At 43.9% G+C, this 18,881-nt stretch overlaps 4 protein-coding genes across 4 annotated transcripts; 2 read left to right on the top strand and 2 right to left on the bottom strand.

Annotated features, from left to right (window-relative positions):
* Positions 1-2,463: 2,463 nt before the first annotated feature.
* LOC124536096 (cohesin subunit SA-1) lies at positions 2,464-9,820 on the bottom strand. Its single transcript, XM_047112532.1, has 13 exons — positions 9,061-9,820; positions 8,264-8,434; positions 7,632-7,836; positions 7,329-7,554; positions 7,124-7,247; positions 6,876-7,054; positions 6,340-6,811; positions 6,104-6,262; positions 5,354-6,038; positions 4,103-4,233; positions 3,678-4,037; positions 3,465-3,600; positions 2,464-3,387 (listed from the first exon to the last, which is right to left on the bottom strand). The coding sequence occupies exons 1-13, from the start codon at positions 9,538-9,540 to the stop codon at positions 3,326-3,328; spliced, it is 3,390 nt and encodes a 1,129-aa protein (XP_046968488.1). The 5' UTR covers positions 9,541-9,820; the 3' UTR covers positions 2,464-3,325.
* A 359-nt stretch (positions 9,821-10,179) lies between these two features.
* On the top strand, positions 10,180-12,873 carry LOC124536272 (ras-related protein Rab-10). Its single transcript, XM_047112779.1, has 4 exons — positions 10,180-10,424; positions 10,662-10,861; positions 10,946-11,035; positions 11,549-12,873. The coding sequence occupies exons 1-4, from the start codon at positions 10,298-10,300 to the stop codon at positions 11,741-11,743; spliced, it is 612 nt and encodes a 203-aa protein (XP_046968735.1). The 5' UTR covers positions 10,180-10,297; the 3' UTR covers positions 11,744-12,873.
* Positions 12,874-13,457: 584 nt separating this feature from the next.
* LOC124536135 lies at positions 13,458-17,004 on the top strand. The gene is made up of 3 exons (XM_047112593.1): positions 13,458-13,586; positions 15,709-15,983; positions 16,074-17,004. Exons 1-3 carry the CDS (start codon positions 13,523-13,525, stop codon positions 16,962-16,964), a joined length of 1,230 nt encoding a protein of 409 aa, XP_046968549.1. The 5' UTR covers positions 13,458-13,522; the 3' UTR covers positions 16,965-17,004.
* On the bottom strand, positions 16,998-18,831 carry LOC124536136 (proteasome subunit alpha type-6-like). The gene is made up of 5 exons (XM_047112594.1): positions 18,610-18,831; positions 18,272-18,448; positions 18,004-18,159; positions 17,543-17,816; positions 16,998-17,111 (listed from the first exon to the last, which is right to left on the bottom strand). The coding sequence occupies exons 1-5, from the start codon at positions 18,683-18,685 to the stop codon at positions 17,054-17,056; spliced, it is 741 nt and encodes a 246-aa protein (XP_046968550.1). The 5' UTR covers positions 18,686-18,831; the 3' UTR covers positions 16,998-17,053.
* Positions 18,832-18,881: the final 50 nt, after the last annotated feature.

The following is an 18,881-nucleotide window of genomic DNA, read 5'->3' as shown; positions in this document are numbered from 1 at the left end:
TAACGGCTCATAAAGAAAACTGTTTTAAATATATTGTGGCGTGTAAATTATCTTATTTAGATCTAACGACACAGGATCCAAATGAACTTTATAATTCATTTTTTGAATTAATATTAATAGAATTTAATAAAATATTGAAAATGAAATCATTTTATAATAATACAAAATTGAATTTTAGTGACTAGGCTACTATTGGTATATATAAAGGCAGAAATAAATTATACGACCTATATGGTATGAAGCAGTGGAATCAAGACGAAGCCTTTCTGGGATATGTCAATAAATATTCCAAAATATTTAAAACAGTATGTATTTATGCTAAATCTTTATACATAAAGAACAAAATTTTGACTTCCGATAATAGAATAAAGGCCACTTGGGACATTATTGGAAGTGTTAGTGGAAAACCTAAAAAGGAAAGTATACCAATCAAATTAAACACAGGCAGTAAATACACAAATTCTGAATTAGAAGTTGCAAATTTATTTGAAATATTTTTTGATAACATACCTAATAAAATAACATCTCATTTAAAATCATCTACATTAGACGCAGCTAGATTATTAAATAAAAATGTTTCTAAATGCGTTATTGATTTTTCTTTTGAAACAGTTATAAAAGATAGTTATATAAGCAATAGATGTTATAAAAGTATTTAAAACACTCAATATTAAAAAAACTAACGACGTATGGGGCATTTCGGTAAAATTCATAAATAACATCATACTCGACATTGCTCCGTATATAGCAGTAATTTTTAACAAGAGTTTGGACACGGGTTCATTTCCTAACTTGTTAAAATGTAGTAAAGTCTTACCACTTTTTAAGAATGGAAATAGGAGCGATCCCAGTAATTACAGGCCTATTTCAATACTCTCATCTTTAAATAATTTTTTTAAAAAATATTTTAAATCAATTTCTTATCCATTTTGGTACAAATACCATTTTTCATAGTGAGCAATTTGGTTTTACAAGAGGTCGATCAACAACTGATGCGGGAATTGCGCTTCTTAAGCATATTTACGATGCTTGGGAGAAATCACAGAATGGTATTGGAGTATTCTGTGATTTATCTAAAGCATTTGATTGTGTAGAACACGAGACTCTTCTTTATAAGCTCAAATATTACGGCATTAAAGGTAGGGCTCTTGATCTCATTGCTTCATACTTAAGTCAAAGAATCCAGCAAGTTTTCATTAATGGAATAAAGTCTACTCAGGGCTGTATTTAGGGAAGGGCAACCGGGGCAACTGCCCTGGGGTCTCCACATAAGTGGGGGCCACAGTTTTCAGCAAGTTAACAAATACCGAGATATAGTCAAATTATAATAATGTTATTATTTAATAATTTAAAAGTTACCGATACAAGTAAATAAATCATAGCTTACTGATTGAAATAACAAAAGTAATTATTGATGATAATATATGGTCTGGAGGCCCCCACTGCTTTGTGACCCGGGGGCCTCCAGACCTTTAAATCCGGCTCTGAGTCTACTGGATCTACGTTAAAAGTAGGTGTTCCACAAGGTTCAATTTTGGGTCCCTTTCTATTTCTAGTATATATAAATGACCTTCCTTTCTTTGTTAAAGGTATTTGTGATGTGATCGGTTTTACGAATTTTGCCGATGCGACATCTAAGTTTTGTCGTACGTGTTAGGTACAGGTGTTAACTTCCTAGGATATCTATTTCGCGGGATCATCCCGCCGTCTGTATACTTAGATAATTCAAACTACTCCACGGATTTTAATCATCACCGTTTTAATCTAAGTAGGTATATGCAAAGTGATTCTACAGTAAGGTATGTAAATGTCACCGTAAGATTACAAAATTCGTTAGATTACAGTGTCTCGTCGATAGTAAACTGTGAAATATGATTGCAATTTTACGTATTATTTTTCAACAATCCAATCATCTAAAGGGGAAAGCGAATGTGATAATGTTATGTTAAACTACTACAAGGATCGCACCCTAGCAGCTGCTGACACTCCCCTCTGAGTTTAATTGAACCACCAATTGTAAAAAGGGAATAAATCCAAAAAATAGGAACGGAAATAGGTAATAAAAAAAAACTTCAAAACTTTTTGCTTTCAACTTATAAACTTATAGGTAATCATCCTGATTTATTCACTGACAGACCTGCCTTAAATGTATAATATTTAGCCCTACGTCTAAAGAATGTAAGAGTGTATAAAAGCGAATATGTCGAAAAGTGGTTCAATTAGACTCGATGAGTTTTTCAAACACTGACCTGTCAATAAGCGATATAGCTGATAGACATTCGATTTATTACTGCTTTCGCCAGTTTTTGACCATCTCCACCCTTAATTGTAAAACACAAGACATGGTAGGTACAACCGCAGCGCTTAATCGTCTTATGTAACAAATGAATAGCATCGTACAAGCTGCGCGGTGCCATTCAGTCACTTCAGATACAGTACATATTAACAGGAAAATAAAACACAATTTATTAAATAGCTTTATTATAAAAATATATTATACATAACTAAAATTTAACCATCAACGAGACAATCAGTGCTGTCGAGGGACGGCGCCGCGTCGAGAAGAAACATTTTCTTCACTTATGTTAAATACGAAATACAAAAAATCAAATATTATCCGCGTCGCCTCGATACGTCATCACATCGATGACGAAAGAATGAATTGTAAATTATTATAAATATTAACCGACTCGATAACAATAACAGAAACATGGCGGACTTCAATTGCGTGATTGCTGTTTCCGCCCCCTCGAAACGTCGGGTTGGGAATCGAATCTAGGTACCATTTATTATATCCGTAGCTGCTGCACGACCCCTTGTTGAGTTCGCAGGCGCCCGCGTGCCGGCGCGGCGGGTCTGCTCTAAAACGTGTGTCATATTCTCAGGGTTCATGTTAGGTATCATTCGGCCCTTTTATCTTAATTTCATGTGACGTCGGTACGTTTTAATTCGTAAGATAGAAAATAATTATAAATACAATATTATATTTAATAAAAAACTTAAATTTTAACTTTTACTAAAACAATATTCCAAGGCACTTATGTAACATAATAGTCTAAAGAAATGCCTCAATGTCACGTGTATCGTCAGACTCAAATGTAAACGGAGATAATGTTTGAAGAGGAATCTACTTGCAGGCTGCACCGTGTGTAGCCCAGCTTTGCAGGCTCGTGCAGTACTGCATTACAAATAGTTATTGGCACTTTTAATATACTGTATTGTCAATATTGATGCTTTATACAAATCCAGAAATCGAAGCAGCAGTAATAACGGGATAGACATTTTCATCGTCGAAGTGTCGACGGCGGGCGGCGGCGGGCGGCGCTCACACCGGCTCGGCGTCGGAGTCCGCGTTGTCGTCGCCCTCCTCCTCCTCGTTCTGGCCGCCTGCGACAGACACACGGCATTAGGGCGCGGGGGGGCGCGCGGGGGGCGCGGGGCGCGCGGGCGGGGCGGGTGCTCACGGTGGCGGCGCGTGTAGTGGCGGCGCGCGGGCGGCGGCCGCTCGTCGGGCGCGTCGGTCAGCAGCGAGTTGCGGTAGGCCAGCAGCGGCGCCCACTCCTCGCCCCACTGCATCGTCGAGAAGCGGGACTCTGCGAACTGCGGCGAGACCTGCACGTTAGCATCGAGTCCGCGGCGAGAGCGGGCGGGGCGGGGGGGGGGGTGCGGGGCGTCACCTTGAGCACGGCGCGCTTGTCCTGGCGCAGCAGCTTGCCGGAGAACTCTGCGAGCGGCTCGAGGAACAGCAGGTGGCGCGGCGGGTCGAGCGCGGCGAAGGCCACGCCGGCGCGGTGCAGCGCCGTGAGCGCCTCGCGGTTCTTGACGGCGTCCAGGCCGAACATGACCGAGAAGCGCTTGGCCAGCTCCTTGAGCTCGAGGAACTCGGGCAGCTGGCGGTGCGGCGAGGGGTGGCGCTGCACCAGCTCGCTGTACAGCGCCTGCATGGCCAGCTCCATGGTCAGCGCGCAGCTCAGCTTGTTGATCTCGCGCGCCTTGCTCAGCGTGGCCTTGATGATGTCCCCGTAGTCGTTGTAGCACTGCGGACACGAGGGTCATGGGTGGGGCGTGGAGGCGGGGCCGGGGGCTTGGGCGCGGCACGTACCTTGATGTAGTGCTTGAAGACGTCGGCGGCGCGGCGGATGGGCGCCACGTTGTACACGATGAGCTTGCAGTAGGCGGCGAGGAAGTTGCGGCGCTTGTGGAGCTCCTCGATGCGTCTCTCGTCTTGACCGTCTGCAACGCATCTCCGAACTTAACGACCGCCGCCTACCGCTACCGTCGCCGTGCCGTTCGCTGAAAACGTAACGCTCTGCGACGAAAGACCTCGCCAGTTTTCAAACGACCCAAAAAACGATTCCAAAACGAGATCGGCGCGGTCGTTTCGCGGCACCAGCGTTACGTTTCTACTGGACAGCTAGCTCAAGCGAAAAAAAGGCTACGTGATACGGCAGCTTCGACACCATCGAGCGGTCGTAGACATCGAGCAAACGTCGGGACGGGAGTGAGGTCAGCGACCAGTGGCACAGGGCTAGGGCGTGCGCAAGCAGGGTCGCATGCGGCAAGCGGCTACGTCGAGCATGCAGGGCGCGGGTTTCCCTTAGTAATGTCGCGGGCGCGGCGGCGGAGACAAAAATATGCATTATCGGAGCGGGCTCGGCATTACTAAGGCAAAGGGCGCGGGGGCTTACCGGGGTCGCGGCGCCGACGGCAGACATGCAAGCAGACACAGCGCGTTACGTATGTCTATCTCGTTTCGCTTCCGATCATTTATTTGTAACGAAATAATGCATATTTTTTCTCATCGTTACAGGTCCGATTCGTTTGCGCAGTATGGCGTTCGAGACGACGGCTAGGAACGTTTCGCACGATAACCCTGGCGGGCAGGGAGCGTAGTCTGTGCCCGAGTGTGCGTGCCTGTGTGCGTGTCTGTGTATATGTGTGTGCGTGCGTCGCGTGTGTGCGGTGTGGGTGTGTGGGTGCACGCGAGCCGAATAGTGTTGTATGCGTCCGTGTTCTGTGGTGTCAGTGTAGAGTTCGTGTGCGACAAGCTATTCTGCATAGAGGGAGAGAACTATACATTTCGGCCTCAAGTAATCTCTCGTACCGATCGCGGCAGATGTTTACCAAAAATATCATCCGGAACGCCATACTTGTCAAACCACAAATAAACGTAGACACCGGTCGCAATGATTACTTTTCAATTACCTGCCGCAGTAGGCAGGTAATCGCCGCGAGATACACGGGACAAGCGAGCTCGGTCGATGCTACGTGTCTACGTGAATTTGTGTACATCGTAAGTTTTGCATCAAGAGTGGTCAGTCAGTAGACACCCGAGGACGGGACGGCGCGGTACCGTAGTTGTGGTGCACGAAGACGAACTCCTGCACGAAGTCGTTGAGCAGGTCGCACAGCGCGGCGTCGGCCTCCAGCGCGGGGCGGCGCGCGGCCGGCGCCTCGGCGAAGAAGATGAGCAGGTCGCACAGGCTGGTGTAGGCCTCCTCGCGCAGCTCGGGCGAGCGGCCGCGCGCCGCCACGGCGCGGCACAGCTCGCAGTAGGCGCGCAGGCGCTCGCGCAGCGGCCCGCCCTCGCCGCGCTCCTCCAGCTCGTGCAGCGACCACAGCACGGAGTAGAAGCAGGCGCGCACCACGTACACCAGCGCCTGCGCCGGCATGCCCGCCTCGCCGCCCTCCACGCACTTGGGCAGGTCCTCGAACAGCGAGTCCCAGATGTTGGTGTCGTTGAGGTTGTGGCACATGTACATGATGGACACCTTGCGCAGCGAGTTGATGACGTTGAACACCTCGTCGGCGTCGGGCGTCTCGCCGCCCTCGACGAGGCTGCGGTAGTCGTCGATGGCCTCCTTGTAGCGGTTGACGCACATGTCGGTGACGGTGGCGCGCGCCACGTTGCAGCGCGTGTACACGGCGTGCTGCTCGCCGCACAGCACCTCCAGCGTGCGCCCGCACGTCTCCAGCACCTCGGCCTCCGTCTGCACCTTCACGATCTCGCGGATCTTGTTCAGCAGCAGCGTCAGGTTCTGCGGGCGACGGCGAGCGGTCAGCGGCGGCCGGCGGGCGGGCCGGCGCCGCGGGGGATACGTACGCCCTCCTGCCGCTGCGTGGTGTACAGCTCCAGGTCGAAGTACTGCGGGATGGCCACGAGGTTGGTGAGCTTCTCCGGGTCGGCGCCGAACTTGTCCAGCAGCGCCGGCAGCGTCACCATGAAGTGCGTCGTCATCTTGGCGCGGTCGTCACTCACCATCTGCGGGACGCGGTCGTGTTATGAGCATGTGGATCGGAAGCGCGGCCGTCGCTCGCATCGCAAGCGAGGGGCGGTACCTTGGCCTGCTCCTTGGACAGCATGTGGTGGTGCTTGCGCGAGGCGCCGCGGCCCACGGGCGGCTCGCCGGTGCTGGCCTGGCGCACGCAGCACACCATCAGCTCGATCAGCGACGACTCCTGCCTGTTGTCCAGCGCCTCCTCGCCGGCGCCCGCCTCCTCCAGCAGCAGGTCGGTCATGCACTCCCAGTCCTTCATCATGGGGTTGGACTCGATGAGCGAGTCGACGAGGTAGGCGCCGTGCTCGTGCAGCTCGGACTCGATGAAGAACTGCACCAGGTCGCGCACGAGCGGCGTGTTGGGCAGGCGCGCCTTGCCGCGGCGCGAGCGCGCGGGCGGCGGCGCGTCGTCGCAGCGGAACAGGCGCACGTTGAGGAACTCGCCCGCCGCCGCCGCCACGCCGCGCCACGACGAGTACACCAGCTCGTACACGTTCTCGCAGTCCTTGTCCGTCAGCACGTCGGGGTGCATCCTGCGACACGCGCCCTCGTTACTTACGGACACGCGAAGAGCGCATCGCGACTCCCCCCACTCACTTGAGGATGGCGATGACGAGCCGCACGGCGTGCACGGCCACCTCGGTCTCCTTGTCCAGCGACATGGACACGATGCGGTCCTTGAACTTGGACGTGAACAGCTCCAGCTTGCCCTTCAGCTCCTCGCACTCGTACAGCGGCTGCAGCGCTTGCAGACATCGCAGCCGAACTTCGCCGACCTGAGAGGCAAGTGTTAATTTTTTAGCATCAAATCTGAGCCGTCAAGCTGAATGATAGTGTATACTTACTTTGTCGTGAAGAGTCCATCCGATATATTTGAGATACAAGTCATCGAGAAAATGTGCAGGGAACTTCTCCATCCAAATGCCTATTTCTGACATCGTGATGGCTCTGATGTCGGGCAGCGTATCCCTGCACCAAACAGGAAGCCAAATTAGGTGACAATATTCCTCGTCGCCATCAGATTCATATAAGATCTGAGCAAATAAATACCTGTATCGGTGCACAAACACGGATTTGAACATGTAGGAGAGCATGTTCTTAATTTCCTCCATGTTCTCCTCCAGCTCCTGGCGCTTGGCGACCAGCACCTCGAGGCGCTCGCTGGCGCGCTTGTCCCGCGCCTTGAGCCGCTCGGCCTCGTACTGGCGCAGGCAGTTGTCGCAGTTCACGCTCGTCAGCAGCGCCACGTCCACCAGCGCCGTCATCAGCTTCATTACTGGCGGCCCAAACGATCACTATGTAGATTTCGATGATACATACATTCATCAGTAACGCAAAATATTTAATATTTACCAGCGAGTGTAGCCGTGTGCCTGAAAGCTCTCACTTGCGAATCTGAGAGGCCAGTGAGCAGAGAGATGATGTTGTCCATCAGGTACTGGTCATAAATAATTGAGTACTGACACATTTTCACCAGTGTCTGTATGAACTCGCAAAAGTTTGAGCGGAATTTCTTCCATGTCTGTCCCGTCATAATGAGAGGATATTCTCCACTTTCCTGTTAACAAAATAATACAGAATATATTAGAATTTTTACCCAAAAACTAATATTTCCTTACTTAAAAATATCTGAAACTTTCAATAACTTCCTTTATTTATAATTGCCTAATCATATTAAAATTAACATTTGAATTAAAATTAACGTTTGACATCATGTCTCCAACTGACAATACAACTAACAACACAATTTATACTGGCAGACTCCATAGAAAGGAGTTGCTTTTTAATTTTTATTGAGTGTAAATTTTACACAAATGCTAACTATAGCTGATTACTGGTAGAACAGGCGATGAGTGGAAAGTATACTGGACTTTATATTAGTAACTGTAACCTGAATATTTATATAGGCCATGAATCATCACCATCTGTCAGATCTGAAATAATAATCAAGACTATTTTTTGATTCCATAATACAATGACAATACCTCATCAAATTCTTGTGTCATCTTCTTGATAATAAGAGTGTGGTCCATCTGAGCCATGTCGGGGGTGACCTTGCCGCGGCAACCAGAAGAGTTAATAAAGAATTGCATCAACTGCACCAGAGCACTCTCCCTGTTGCTCTTGTACTCCTCTATCCACATGTCTACCACTTGCTACAAACACGACATTGCATTAAATTATTATGTACATGGTTAGTTAAATTTCACAATACTAATATATTAAAAAAACTCATTGATTGAAATTATTTATTCATAAAAATCTTAAGATTTATTTTAGATAATTTGTAATTAGTAACTCTTTTTAACTTTTTTCTAGTTTAAATTTTCTATATCTAAATATGCTTCAAATAGTCTTAGTTACTTTATCTTTTAATTGAACAAAATAGTATCAATGATGCTGTCATAATCCACAATATTATTTATTTTATTTCCATAAAAGTTGCAGAGTTAACATAATGTTGCAGGTTTTGTAATAATAATTTGTCATTGTTGCTTCTTTTTAGTAATAAAAACTATAAATCTCAAATTAAGTAATGTAAATCAAAATTGTTTTTGTATATTAAATTCACTGGTGTTCACCTATATGAATAAGAACATTTTTAATCATGAACCTTTAAATTTGATTAGAAACATCAATAAAAAAAGTGCTTAATAGTAATAGTAGAATAGTTAAGGATGAAATTTTCATAAAGATTGTTTCATGATATTATGACTGAATAGATTCAGATCCAGTAATGGAATATGGTTTTGCATATTTAGTGATATGCAATATAACTTACATTTATTGCTGTTTTGTTAAAGCGAAGGATATTGTAGAGACTGTTTTCATCATCCCCCGGTAGTAGAACGGGCGGCGGTGAGTAAGCTGGCGGAGGAGCAGCACCTCTTCCCCGACCTCGCCCTCTTCCGCCGCGACCACGTCTTCGCAGAGGCGGGGGAGGAGGAGACTCTGCTAATCTGCCGACGTACCCACCATCACCCCCTCGTCCTCTGCTTCGTGTTATACGTTTTGTTGGGGCCGGTGATGGTGATCTGGTCTCTTCCTCGGTATGATCTTCACTTTCTTCTCTAGGAGCTTCTGCTATGGTAGAATTTGCGACCGCTCCCACATTAAAGCCCGAATAATTCACATTGGGTGTTTCCGGTTCATGTACAGACTGTCCGCCATAGTCAGTCATAGGGGTTGCGGGAGTCATGGGATTAACATACTCCGGCGGAGGATCATCCATCCGAATGCGTTTCCCGCCTCGTCGATGCATTTTGATATTTGTTTACTTACTACTTGATCCTAGCATTAGGCATTTAAAACTTGGTTTTAGATTTTCTCATTGAAAACATCACTATTTAACAACCTTGTCAAATACGAAGCAAGTACGCAAGACTATGATATTGATCCACTTCCCCAATATCCCAAACTTGATCAATAAATGAAAACACAACGTCAAAACGCAAAGGACGCGATGTAATACAGCTAAAAAGAGAACGGAGCAAAAGATACGATTTCGCGCCGCTTATGACAGAGACGAAACTAAGTAATGACAGAGACTTGTCGAATCCAGTCCACAGATTCTATAGGTATGGTAGATAATGAATATGCTAGATTAACTTAACATTTATTTCGAATCTATGTACGCTGGCACGTCCACGGGTTATCGTATAGAGAATAGTGTCGTGTTAAATATTACTTAATTTGCAGATGTATGCATATTAAAGTGTTTGTATAAAAAAAAAGGTTTACAAGAATACAACCCTTAAAATAAAATCGTAACAGCACAAGTAATAAGATTATAATTATTACAAACCGAGTATTTTTTGTGCCACTTTAGTTCATATTTTTGGAGTAGCTCACTTGACTTTTTATAGTATCTTTGAATAAAAATTAAAAACACTGATGTTTTTTTTACATATTGCAATAATTTTGCATGGCTGAGGTTGAACTGAAGTATTAGCTGTCACATTTCTGATCGAATGATTTTTGTATAAAATAGCTACGTTTTTTCTATACAAAATAATAAAATGGCCAAGAAAACTTATGATCTGTTATTTAAACTGCTCCTCATTGGTGACTCTGGTGTTGGCAAAACTTGTATATTGTTTAGGTTTTCAGATAATCACTTCACAACGACATTTATTTCCACTATTGGTATGAAACTGAACCATCTTTATATTTTTATGTCCGTGCAGTGTTTAACTTTATATCTATTTACTATTGTATCTCATTATTAAATCAAATTAAATTTATGTCGTATGAATATGAAACATACATTTTTCAAACTGTAAAAAACAATGATTATATTGTGATGGAATTTTATTTTAATATTTTATTAAGGTGTGTAACAAAACTTGTTTTTATTAATGTAATTCTCTTTTATTTCCTCAGGCATAGATTTCAAAATCAAAACAGTAGAACTTCGTGGTAAAAAAATCAAGCTCCAAATTTGGGACACAGCTGGGCAAGAACGATTCCACACAATCACCACTTCCTACTACCGTGGGGCGATGGGGATAATGCTCGTTTACGACATAACAAATGAAAAAACATTTGATGATATTGTCAAGTGGTTAAGAAATATAGACGAGGTTTGTGGAGCATATCTCTATTTGTTTTAATTATTTATTGGGAAAGTTAAAGTATATTATACTACCTTTAATTTTGCTTTATAGCACGCAAATGAAGACGTGGAAAAAATGATACTGGGTAACAAGTGTGACATGGAAGAGAAGCGAGTTGTCAGCAAAGAGCGGGGAGAGGCAGTGAGTTAAATATTTTAAACAAAGAATACTTAGTAATTTCATTAAAATTATCAGAGCCCATTAATAGATTTTCTATATAAATCACCGTATTATCTAAGGGGCAATTTGCATATTGTCCATAAAAAAATAAATAGAAATATGTACAAATTCATAATAAATACCAATAGTAACCATTACAAACTGGAACATGAGTCATATTCACTATAGAAGGCTGGGCTATTTTTATCACTTACTCATAATTTATTTGAGTATGACCTTTTAACCAAGCAATATAGAGTTTATTTCCATGTAGACCACAGTGTCCCAACATAATAAAGGATAACGATAGGATAACACACCTTGGTTAATTGCCTTTCGATTAACAATTATTTATTAATAACCAGATACTCATTAATATAATAAAATAAATAGAAATATCTTATCAAAGCTTCCAGCCTAGGCAATTATAAAGCAAAGAATAGGGTAGACTACTGGAGCTCAGCGGGCAGGCACCCACGTACGGCGCCGTTTCAGATCGCGCACGAGCACGGCATCCGCTTCATGGAGACGTCGGCCAAGTCCAACATCAACATCGACCGCGCGTTCTCGGAGCTGGCGGAGGCCATCCTGGACAAGTCTGCGGGGCGCGAGGCGGACGCCGACCACGCGCGCATCGCCGTGGAGCGCCGCCCGTCGCGCGCGCCGCCCGCCCGCGCCTGCTGCTCCTAGAGCCCGCCGCTGTACAGAACCGTTTCAGTGTAGATAATGGATCGCCTGCTTCTGCGCTTCCGAGGAGCCCTTTAGCTTGTAGTCTTAGTCGGTCTCGTTGTATTTCGACTTAATCCTCGCTTCTTCGCTTAGTGCGTGTTACTTGTTTGTTATGTCGTCTCTGATATGTGTCGGTGGTCGTAGCCGTTGTGTGATGCGGCTGGAGTGCCGCGTGTGCAATAATTCTCCCCGGCGCCTGTGTTCAACGTGGAGTAGCGATTCATGTATCTTATTTACCTCCTTTTATTAGTCACGGCTTGGTGGTAAGATAAAGTGCAATTAAACAGAATATTTACGAAACGATAGCAGATAACTGATATACTATAGCTTACATGAGAACTCCGATAATGTGTAGTGAGTAGTTTCATATACAGATTTGTACTGGGATCAAAGGCTACATGCTTAGTTGCACCTGACTCCAAAGCGCAGCGTAGCTCTGAACAGCGACATATCCGCGGAAGCAATAGGTATACTTGAATTACTTTATCGGCCAATATTTATGGCATCATTTTTAATAATACACTATAACTTACGTATAATCATAGTTTAATTTAGTGATCGCTCTTCGGATCATGTTGTTATACTGTCTTTGTAGATTTCGTTGCGTTCGCGTCGACTGTACTTAAACTTGTTTGTAAGTTAACTGTCTCTGTGGACTCTTAAAGTTAAAGTACTTAGAAAATTAAATTCCGAACGTTGTTTGTTCGAAACCTACCAACAGTTTTTTAACGCTGATCAAAGTCAGATTACTATCGATCTAATTACACTTAAATCGAATGGTCAGCGGTCGGTAGTACCGGATGACGCAGTACGCGACCAATGAGCTATTCATTATATTTGGTTAAGCAGATGTTGGTCAGAATTTCCAAAACTAGCGACGATCTCTGGAGTGAAGAGGTTTTACTAAATTAGACTAACGACATTTAGATAATTATTTAAGTGAACTTATACTTTACTATAATGTACGTTGATGGATAATGAAAAAATACTATTTTATCGTACGGTGTATGTGTCTCGTCGTCGGTTTTTACCCGCTTTTATAAATAAACATCGGCATTGTATATTATGTTCATAATAAACAACCTATGGTACACGCTTGTTTTATTTCATTCGAAGCAACCATCCCTCCCTATACGCAAGAAAATATGGCTAAAAGTAGACTTATATAGATCAGTTTGTTAGAAACAATAAGACTAGCAGCTTACTATTCCATCATGAGCAATGGAACACATCAAATACTCAAACTACTATTATAGAACTGTACACCATACACTAGAATACATTTTATTAATATATTCCTTTTAGAAATCATTCAAATGTATCTGAAATAATACAGATTAGAATAGGAATAAAATTTAAAGTATTTTGATTTATCGAAAAAAGAATACTAAAGTAGCAATTTATTTTGCAGATCCGCCTTTATTTTTTCTATCAGCGGCCTGATTGGTATTCAGCTAAATACATCGTTAGTTGAAAAAAAAATTAAGATAAATGATGTTTGTTATTGTACCACGGTAAAATAACGTGAGGGGCGCGCCTTCGTGAGCGAATAGGTCTATAGGTGCTCATCTAATGCAAACACTGAGACAATTATTATCTATTGACCGCTTTTACTACGAATAGTGTTGAAAACACTCAGGCGTTTGATGGAGGATACAGACGCGGAGGTTATCGCGCGGTCACGAGTCGACGAGCTGCTATCTTGGAGTTGCGTCGCCGCGACCCAGTACTCGCTTAACAATGGACTGGACACAGTGCCTAGTACTACTGTATTGTTTGTGTCACGTTGTGATATCAACAGAACGTAAGTCATTTCTTTTGAAACAGTTTCTGCAATAGATAAAAAAAGTATTTAAAACGCTCATATTAAAAAAATTAACGACATATGGGGCATTTCGGTAAAATTCTCATCTAATAAGGCAATTTTTAAAAATGGAAATAGAAGCGATCCCAAAAATTACAGGCCAATCATTTCAAATCAACTTCTTATCCATTTCGGTACAAATACTATTTTTCATAGTGAGCAATTTGGTTTTACAAGAGGTCGATCAACTGATGCGGGAATTGCGCTTCTTAAACATATTTACGATGCTTGGGAAAAATCACAAAATGCAATTGGAGTATTCTGTGATTTATCTAAAGCATTTGATTGTGTAAAACACGAGACGCTTCTTTATAAGCTCTAATATTACGGTGGTCAATGTAAGGCTCTTGATCTCATTGCTTCATACTTAAGTCAAAGAATCTAGGAAGTTTTCACTAATGGAATAAAGCCTTCTGGATCTACGTTAAAAATGGGTGTTCTACAAGGTTCCATTTTGGGTCCCTTTCTATTATATATAAATGATCTTCCTTTCTATGTTAAAGGTATTTGTGATATAGTATTGTTTGTTGACGATACTTCACTGATTTTTAAGGTCGACAGGGAAAAATACTGACTACGACGATGTGAACGGTGCCTTATCACAGATACAAGATTGGTTTAAAGTAAATAATTTGGTTTAGAATGCTCAAAAAACAAAATTTGTAGTTTTTACCCTATCCAATGTTAGAAAGCAAGATTATAATATATCTTTAAGCGGTGGCCGGCTTGATGTAGTCAATACTACGGTATTTTTGGGAATAGAATTGAATTCCAGACTTCATTGGAGTCCCCATTTATTATCCCTAACAGAAAGACTCAGCTCCGCACCATACGCGGTTAGAGAAGTTAGACAAGTAACTGATATTGATACGGCTCGTTTAGTTTATTCTGGTTATTTTCACAGGATTATGTCATATGGCATTTTAGTTTGGAGTAACGCTGCAGATATTGAATCTGTCTGTATTATTTTACAAAACAGCAATCCGGTCTATTTATAATCTTGGAGCTAGAGACTCTCTTCGGGATGTTTTTGACAAAGTAGGAACATTCACAGTAACATTGATCACTTTGATAAAATCAGTGATAATGACTGTATATGCACTATAAGTAAGGATAAGCTTATAACGCCAAGTTTCCGACTCAGCGAAGTCAATAATTCTTTCTTGGAGCAAGGTATCCCTTTCTATAAAATAATTCCGCAGACAGACCTGTGCCGTTTCGTAAATTCAAATCGTTTATAAAAAATATATTGGTAAAAAAGGCATTATTCGATACAAGATTTTGTAGATGATAAATAAGCTTGGAATTAATACCTGTTGACTTCCAGGCAGGTTACATTGCATAGGCTATTTGACTGTTTGTTAAAATCCATTTTATATTATTTAGTAGAAGTTAAGGAACGCAATAAAAGTTTTTTTTTTATTTCTAGTACATCTTTACCAAAAAATATCATTAAAAAATCCATATTTAAATAGCGCGCAAAAACGCTACTTGGACAATATGGCGCTGCATGTATATGGGTCGGTGACATCACTTTATTGTCTTTTAATCTGTGGTATATATAGTAGAAAAGCAAGGTTAACAAGAAAGTGACTTCATCATAAGCCCGACCAATCAGGAGCGTTTTGTGTCACGTGACAAACGTTTGAAAAAATGCATTTTTATTTGTGGATTTTTGAAAAAAAATGAGTATTATTTTCAACTTTCGTTAGTAAATAACCATTTTTAAACTCAAAATTACAATAATTCACAATTTATTTTTCGCATGGGCAACGATTCAAAAGTACTTGTAAAAGCCCACTTGAATAAAGTTTATTTTGATTTTGATTTTTGATTATTGTTTTACTTACCATGAAAATATATAATTGGACCTAACTACTGGTGTTCTCCGCAGTGTAATGTAAAGATTACCTGATATTTGCCATACAAGCAAACACAAGTAACTTGCTCATTTAACTAGCTCATAAACTGCAGTCAAAGGGCAGCTACGAAAAGGGATTTCCAAAAAGTGACCCTATGTAGTTAGACAACGAGTAAAGGTTCCCTCTGGGCGGGTGTACAGCGCCATGCGTGATCGAGCTGCAGTGCGCGGAGTGCGTGCCCGACAACATGCCACTGGTGACGTCACAGCGCGCGGCGGACGGCGCTCTGCGCGCGGCGCACGGCGACGAGGTGGCGCTGTCGTGCGGCGCCGGCCGCCTGCTCGCCTTCCCGCTGCGCGCCGCCGTCGTGGCGCGCTGCGAGGCGGGCCGCTACCGCGTGCCGCTCGACGGCTCGCTGCGACACCTGCTCGAGCTCGGCTGCCAGGAGAACATCTTCGAGGACGTCCTGCACCCGGTACGCTATCGTCGCTCCCGCGGATACTTTCAATGTCCGGTGTTTTTCACGTTTGTGTCGGGTAAAAAATTTGATTTATCGTTTCATCAGGTTGAATATTGCTCTCCGCCGCTACGGGGACGCGCCTACCAACTCCAAGAGGAGAATTCGAGCATTCGTCACATGGCGACGCTGTGCTTCGACGAGGACCGCGGCATCGCGACGTTCGCGCACGTGAGCAACGCGCCCGCCAACGCGCTGCGCCTGCCGCCGCACTCCGAGCAACGCGCGCCGCTCACGCTCTTCGGCAACTTCAACAACATGTTCGACGCCACCACCAGGAGCGTCGCCGAGAAGCTGTACTCGGACGACGCCAGGCTGAACAGGCGCGTCCGCGAGCTGTTCAAGCACGAGAAGGTCTCGTTCGCGGGGCAGAACCTCACCGCGGCCGGGCTGCTGAGCGCGCACTACTTCGACGACCAGAACATGCGAGTCGCCGACTTCGTGTCGAACAAGGTGGCGGTGTGGGCGAGCGTCGCGACGGGCAACCTCGAGCACATGCAGCGCGACGTCGCCAAGTTCGCGAGGATGACGCGGCCGCACGCGACCGTGGACGTGTACGCGGGCACGCACGGCGACATGGCGCTGCGCACGGGGCACACGCGGCGGGAGGTGTTCCTGCGGGGCTCGCGGTTCCCCGTGCCCAAGTACGTCTGGACGGTCGTGCACGACAAGGCGGGCGGGCGCGCGCTGGCCGTGGCCGTGCTCAACGACCCGTTCGTGGCCGTGAGCGAGATCCGCGACGCCGTGTTCTGCGAGAGCGCGTGCGCGCACGTGTCGTGGCTGGCGGCGCTGCGGCGCCACCGCAACTACGAGAGCCCGCTGTACGGGCTGGCCTTCTGCTGCGGCGTGCACGACTTCGCGCGCGTCGTGGCCGAGCTGCCGGCCGCGCTGCTGGCCGACGTGCCGCCCGGCCGCGAGGGCCTGCTGACGGACTTGTAGCGGGGAATGTCACGTTGCAAATAAAACATATCATGTGAAATACATTTTTTATTTAAAAAACATTATATCATTTGTTGTCGCGGATGCCCTCAATCCTTTTCCGCTATGGCAGTTAGGTGCCTGTCGATTTCACTTTCTGGCAGTACTCTGAAAAACAAAAGAAAACTTTATAAATTCAAGCAAAGTTTTTCATCCATAGTTAAGTCATAACAAAAGTTGTTTTTCAAATTGAATATTTAAAAATATCAAACAATTAATTGAAATAACATTACAAAAAAAGTACAAATAATAATAATAATAATAAATATGAGACAACATCACATACATTACTCTGATCCCAATGTAAGTAGCTGGAGCACTTGTGTTATGGAAATCAGAAGTAACGACGGTACCACAAACACCCAGACCCAAGACAACATAGAAAACTAATGGTAATCTACATCGACTCGGCCGGGAATCGAACCCGGGACCTCAAAGTGGTGTACCCATGAAAACCGGTGTACGCACCACTCGACCATGGAGGTCGTCAGAAATGGACCATATTTGGACCAAAGTTATGCAAGCCAGTAAAAAAATACCTGAATTTAGGATTTTCCTTTGAGACTACTCCAACCTCAATCTCTGAAGACTTAAAATCGACAGAGAGCACTTGTGAGAGACATGAGATAGCTAGCTGTATGGCATCATCTGAAGACAAGTCAGCACGTTTCTTAAGTTTTTTCTCGAGATAAGCATTTGCATCGGTGGCCTTGGATCCCGCGGCCACAGCTTTGTATGAGCAATAGTAGCCTGAGGGGTCTGTCTTGTACACATTGGGACCAGTTTCATCATCATAGGCAATGAGCATCATACCTTTAAAAAAAACATAGAATTGTATTAACTATGTTATTACAGTATTATCGAAACATTATGGTAAAAAGAACAAAATCAATCTTATCGATCAAGACAAATCAATCTAATATTTCAAGCACAAAGAAAAATTAAAACTTATTTCCTAAATATCTTAAGTAAAGAGTTAGAAATTTCATATAAAACTTACTGCAGCCGAGTGGGCGCATCTCAGCATTCTGTGTATACACTTGAGAAATGTCAGCAATGCGTCGGCATAGAATGTGTACTGGTATTTCAGTGCCATACTTGTAAGTCCAGTTTGCTGCTTCGTAACGAGCTCGCTGTACTTGTGACCTGCTGTCAGCTGTAATAATTTCGTTCTTCAGATTTCAACGCAAAAGTATCAGACTATGATTTAAAAGAAGAAAAAAACATCTAAGAGTAATAAAAACAAAACAAATTGTAGTTGACTTTACCCGTCATGCCGGTCATAACACATCCTATGCGGTCTGTAAGGCGGAAGAGATGAGTGACAGAAGCAGGGTCTAGCAGGCGGTCAGGCACCTTGCGCTGAGCGGCTACTACGGCGCCATCAGCGCCTCGAAGTGCAACCGATGTCAGGCCGCCTTGATTTATAGCTTTTAAAGCGTACTCTGTTTCATACAAAAAACAAAATAAATCAAAACTGCTGTAGTAAACTTCATTTAAAATAATTTATAAAAAAAGTTCATCTCTGAGCATTTTATAAGATTGTTAAGTTTTTATGAAAAGTAATAACTTCATAATGAAGAGAATGAAACAACCATTGACTTACCGACTTGATATAATCTGCCTTCTGGCGAAAATATAGTAATATGCCTGTCGAATCCAGCGCTACTTTCTCGGGCCATTTTAATTGGTTTTTAATAGTTTAACAATTTTGTAAATTTATAAAGCTGGAAATATGACAGCCGCACAATGATTGACAGAAACGCTAAAATATTTCAATTTTCAACACTCATGATAGGTATGTTCTCTTAATCATATCGTTCCAATTTTAACCAATCATAGTACTTGCATCTTAACAGTCATTCTCCATAACCAATA

This window comes from Vanessa cardui, chromosome 16 (genome assembly GCF_905220365.1).
Source record: "Vanessa cardui chromosome 16, ilVanCard2.1, whole genome shotgun sequence".
Taxonomy (NCBI): domain Eukaryota; kingdom Metazoa; phylum Arthropoda; class Insecta; order Lepidoptera; family Nymphalidae; genus Vanessa; species Vanessa cardui.
This window is presented reverse-complemented; position numbering and strand designations above follow the sequence as displayed.